A 5,286-nucleotide genomic window follows, 5' to 3' on the forward strand; every position below is an offset into this window, starting at 1 on the left:
TCGCGCAAATGACACTCTGAGGAGCAATATGACAATTTCTAAAATTTAAAGATAGTACGCGCTCTCTCATTGGTCTACAGATGTGTACAGACGAGAGTATGGAGGACTTTTGAGAGAACACATGGCTCGAGGGGGAACGGGGGGGGGGGGGGGGGGGAAAGAGAGGAGAGAATCGGTGGTCGCCAAAAGATGAGTAAGGGGGAGGATGATGAGAATATTAGAGAGCCTTATTGGGGGAATCAGGTAAATTTTATCTGACGCAGCTCAAATCCTCCTCCTTGCAACAATTTCTTTTCCTTAGCCAACAGTTAGTTTTGAAAGTATTGGTTCATTTTTGATGGAAGTGGGTGAATCTTTCACCGCCTGATGCTGCTTTCCGAACGGACCCCAAAGAATTGGAGAGCGAGGTCAAGGACTTTTATCCAACTCTCGCTTTTAAGACTACAGTAGTAATATGATCAAAGGACATAGGAAACGAACTTTTGACTGCAATTGTCGTTCAAAACAAAAGACAGATCTAAACCCATGTAATTAAAAGCGCGTTTTCCTTGTTTGTAGTGTCATTACAACGCTGTTGTAAAAATTACTTAAAATGTATTTGCAATTGTAATTGCATCTTGCAAGAACACTTTAGTATTTGCTTGGGATTTTTACCTCTCGCTCACAGTTCCCGTAGCCTCCCCGCGCGGCACACAAAATGCGAAGAGCCATGGTGGTTGAGGGTGAGTATTTTCTTATTTCAAGCTTTTTCTATGAGGTTTCGATTAGAGCACGTTAGATCGAAAAAAGGTCCCGCTGGAGCCCGTTTCTCGAAGGTTCCGGTAACTGAACGGACCCCTAAAGCTGTTCTGTTTTCATTCAAGAGGGAGGGGGAGAGTCCAAAAGTTCTTCCAAGTTACACCCTCAAACCCCCAGAAGTGATCCACATATAACTTCTCCCTATAATATTCATACATTATCTAGCAAACAGGTTATGTCAATAATCAAACTTGTTCGGGTAGGATTTATCGTGGCCGAACACCAAATTCTCGTAATCAATTTACAAAGAAATGTGTTGCAGCTAGAGGAGAGAATTAATAATCAGATGTGGAGAGATACAGGGTTAACCTCGGTCGGGCAGCCTTTTCCATTTGTACTTTTAGAAATACTGAAAATGATTCGGTTATAAACAGTCTTGTAGGACTTATACTTCAACAACACGGAACGTGCTAAGCATGTACCCTTAGCACTGAGGTCACATCCTTTCATTACAATCCCACGTTTAAAATTTCTATTTAACAAAAAAATGAGGTCTACTAAAGCCGTGCACTTGAGCAAAGGGCTGGAGGTATTTCCATTGGAACCGAGGCAACTCCATTTGATTTACTACTGGAAGACACAATTTTCTCCATAAATGGGTAACTGAACATGTAGGGCTAATTATGTTGTTGCTTGGCTGTCTCACTTTTTACATCCAGGTCCTTCTTGGTTTCCAACAATAAAGAACTGACTCGAACTTTTATTAGAAAAACAAATTAAGAACATCCTGGCAGTTTGAGAGTTAAGAAACACTGTGAAACTTCCTTTCCAATGACCATGTGTGAACTTTTCTGGCGAATAAAATAGTCAACGATTTTGATATATGATTACTAGGAAAGTGTCTCTAAAACCACCACTTTTTACCGAAGGTTTACATTTCATTTAATTACATACATTGTACATTCATTTCAATCTATGATCTACTACTACAGTGCAGCAAATTTTCCACATATCACAATCATGCAATAACAACGTAACACAAATCAGGTATGACAATAAATCTATTTCTCTGTGGAAAAATGTCAAGATATGTAACAATATTTCCCCTACCCACTAATACAGACGAGTGAAATGCTACAAAATTTTATGACAACTGACATTTTTCCATGCAGGAGACTTGGGTAAAAATTGTGGCATCCTTCACAATAAACATCGTACACTGACATAATACAGAGCAAGCACTTACTTTTTGCAGCTGCGTGCCTCAATTATTTTCAAGAATTTATTTCATTGGCCAGTGTAGAATATATCATGTTGTTACAGAAAGGAATAGCATCGTTGTCTTGCGCTAAATTTGTCTTGTCCATACTAGATTTCAAGGAGCTACAACTACTGTTTTATGGTGTTTAACAGGCACAGTTCTTCGAGTTGGGTTTGTTATCATTTAAGAGTCTTTGGTACCTGTTATTGTGCTTCTTCGACATAGAATAATGATGAAATTTAACATTTAATCTTCCAATTAGATATTATTGTTTTTTTTCTTAGTTTCTTCGGTGCTTCACGAGATTTAGCAGAGAAATATGACATTAAACAACGCTTTGTGAAACATTCCGTCGATGTTTTTCACTTTTTCTGGGGCCCGCTAACAAAACTGTCGTGTTTTGCAGAATTTAAAATTAGTGCAAATGACACTCTGGGGAGCAATATGACAAATTCTTAAATTTAAAGATAGTACGCGCTCTCTCATTGGTCTACAGGTGTGTACAGATGAGAGTATGCAAACACGGTTCTGACCTCACGCTTTCTGTTCTTTGTGAGAAATATTTTAAAAAAGCGATAGGAGACGTTTCTTTTCAAAATTCAGAGCTCGTGCGCATGATTTATTTATGATTCATCGTTTAACATTTTCGCTTTGTTATTGGAGGCAGGTGTGAACTTGTTATGGAAAAAAATCAATTTTTTCCCATACATGGACAATGAAAGAGGCTGAAACGAATGCCAGGGTTTTCACCATAGAGCACTTGAAGTTTAACTGGTGCTCGTTGTTTTTTCTTAGCGAATTTACTATTAACAAAATATAAGAGAGATGCTGTAATCACTTCTCCGCCATTTTTGTGGCATCCGCAACTTGCTAGATGTATAATGTGGTCCTATTTAATATTCAAATATGGCGCATTTCAAAGTGAAGGTTAATTGTATTTATGTGGAGGTTTTTTCTCTTGATTCTGGGGCTAAGTCGGCTGTAAGAGAAAAGAATAAAACAACAAAAAGCATTGGTTCACTCTGTTTACATGAATGGATGGAGGAGCTGACCCAATGACATTAAGTTAGGGAAATGAACACTTTTCCTCGATTGAAAACGCCGCTTATATACGGTCTAGGGGGCACGCGCATTTGAATGATTCCGACTGAAACTGTGAAAAGGTTTCAAATGAAAATGTTGTTTTTAACCTCACTGAACACGATTTATTCAGTCTATTCTCTCGTTTTTAGGGTAACATAAGCGAGGACGGGGCATATCGAACAAAAACACGATCTTACCTGACGGAAATGTTTTGTTTATGTATGTGCAATCTTTGAATACATATTAGAATAATGGTTTAAAGTAGAAGGCGGAAAAAATCAATCATTTAAATTATGTTATTCTAAACGATAAAGACTAATGGATGTTAGTTCTTCTTCGTGGTAGAGGATAAAAATTCTACATAGCTCCTATTTACATGGTAATTAATTTTTCGAATTTTTCGAGGGCACTTATAGCTTGTCAGTATTCAATTATTTCCCAGTGCTATGATATTGAATTGTAGACGATTGTTATCTTTGAAGCCTGTCATTAAAGTGAGCGACGATGAACCTACGATCTACCGATTAGTACTTAGAGTGTTCTACCACTGAGATTTAGGAGACTCGAGGCAGCATAGGCTGTTAAACTAGGTTCTACAAAACTGTTGTTTAAATATTAACGGTTTTTATGAGATTCTGGTGTTTTAAGAACACGGAAGTCTTTTCGCATGAATACAGGCAACCTTCAACTACAAACAACAGCAAAACGCCTTGGCTGTGTTTTTTACTGCCATTCTCACTTCTCTGATCCTCCAGCAGTAAAGAAAGGGATTCAGAGATGAATTTGAATAAACTAAAGTTACCGTGAACAACCAAAGACTATAAACTGTTTTTCCACTGAGCAATGTATGTCTCAATAATGAAACAGTTATGAAAGGGGCATAGCATGCTACTAAAGTCAACTGCAACCAGAATATACTGGAAACTACTTTCTTATATTGTACGATATTCAGTCGAACTCTTTCTTGAATTCTTCGCTTTGGTGATACTTTTGCTGCCCCTGCTCTTAAACATCTTCCATCTGTCGCTCTTCCCGTGCCTTCTACTCCTGCGCCTGGTTCTTCTTCTGTGTCACTACCTGCCCCTGTCGTTTCTCCTACTCCTTCCTCTGTGGCTCTTCCTGCCCCTTTCTCTCCTCCACCCACCTCTTCATCTTCGTTTGACTGTCCACCCCCAGAGCTGTCTTCTACTGTAGCCTGATTCGTCTGTAGTCTCAGGTGGATCTTTACGTAGCAAAACACAGAAGTAACTAAAGAAACCAATCCGATCACTAAAACGAAAATCTGTGAAATCGTTTGACTCCAGACGTGACCCAATCCACATGAAACAGCAGTTACCCAGCATATGAGTATAACAACTTGAGCTCGCTTCAGAGTCACAACCTGTCTGTATTTTAGCCTCAACAATAGGACAAGAAGTCTGTCCACACTGATGGCTGTCGATATCAACACGGACACTCCACACAACACATAACTGGAGATAAAAACAGCTTCGTCCATTTGGGACAAAATGTCCAAGTCGGTGTTGGCAAGATCAATGTTAAGTATTTTATTAGCTACGAACAGAGGCTGAGAAAAGAGACCCACACAAAGGTCGGTAGTTGCCAGACACGCAAACAGGAGCTTTGTCACAGGATGTAGAAAGGAAACTTTATAAATTGTCAACAGGATCAGAAAATTACCCAGAGATGCGGTGAAGGAGAGGATAATGTTGAAAGCTAGGAGAGATGTTAGGACGCCAATTGGTAATTGTAATGATGTGCCTGTAATGTTGGCCATTGGTGTTTACGTTCAGACGTCTGGCTCTGTCTTTCCTTCTTATTTTTGGCAAATCAACCTTTTGCGGACGATAATTATTCGGTATAGGCGTCATGTCGCAGTGTTGCCCAATCAGCGGTTGCTATTGGATAAAAATGCTCCACCCTGATGTTTCACTTGACAAATATTGCAACGTCAATCAGACCAGTTTTTAACTCTTCCACTTTTTAACTATATTTTTGGCGTTTTATTAATGTTTAATGAGCTGGTGTCGTATTGATTTGATCTGATTTATTATGCAGATTTTCTTACTTATTGTCGCTTCTGTTTTGAAGGGCTTCAACAACGGTTATGTATTTTTGATCCGTGTGTTTCTCTGCCCTTCATACCCATACTCGCTCGTTTTTCATTTTTGTTAACGCAATCAAATCTCGAGTTTTCTAGGTCT

The 5,286-nt window shown here is 39.0% G+C and overlaps 1 protein-coding gene across 1 annotated transcript; it reads right to left on the reverse strand.

Annotated features, from left to right (window-relative positions):
* Positions 1–3,275: 3,275 nt before the first annotated feature.
* Positions 3,276–5,023, reverse strand: LOC149045977 (uncharacterized). Its single transcript, XM_089206729.1, has one exon. The coding sequence runs from the start codon at positions 4,857–4,859 to the stop codon at positions 3,771–3,773; it is 1,089 nt and encodes a 362-aa protein (XP_089062855.1). The 5' UTR covers positions 4,860–5,023; the 3' UTR covers positions 3,276–3,770.
* Positions 5,024–5,286: the final 263 nt, after the last annotated feature.

This window comes from Pocillopora damicornis, chromosome 5, assembly GCF_964200805.1.
Source record: "Pocillopora damicornis chromosome 5, jaPocDami1.2, whole genome shotgun sequence".
Lineage (NCBI taxonomy): Eukaryota > Metazoa > Cnidaria > Anthozoa > Scleractinia > Pocilloporidae > Pocillopora > Pocillopora damicornis.

Bases quoted from the DNA above. Each gene is read 5' to 3' on its own strand.
- LOC149045977 (XM_089206729.1), bottom strand. From the start codon at position 4,859: ATGGCCAACATTACAGGCACATCATTACAATTACCAATTGGCGTCCTA.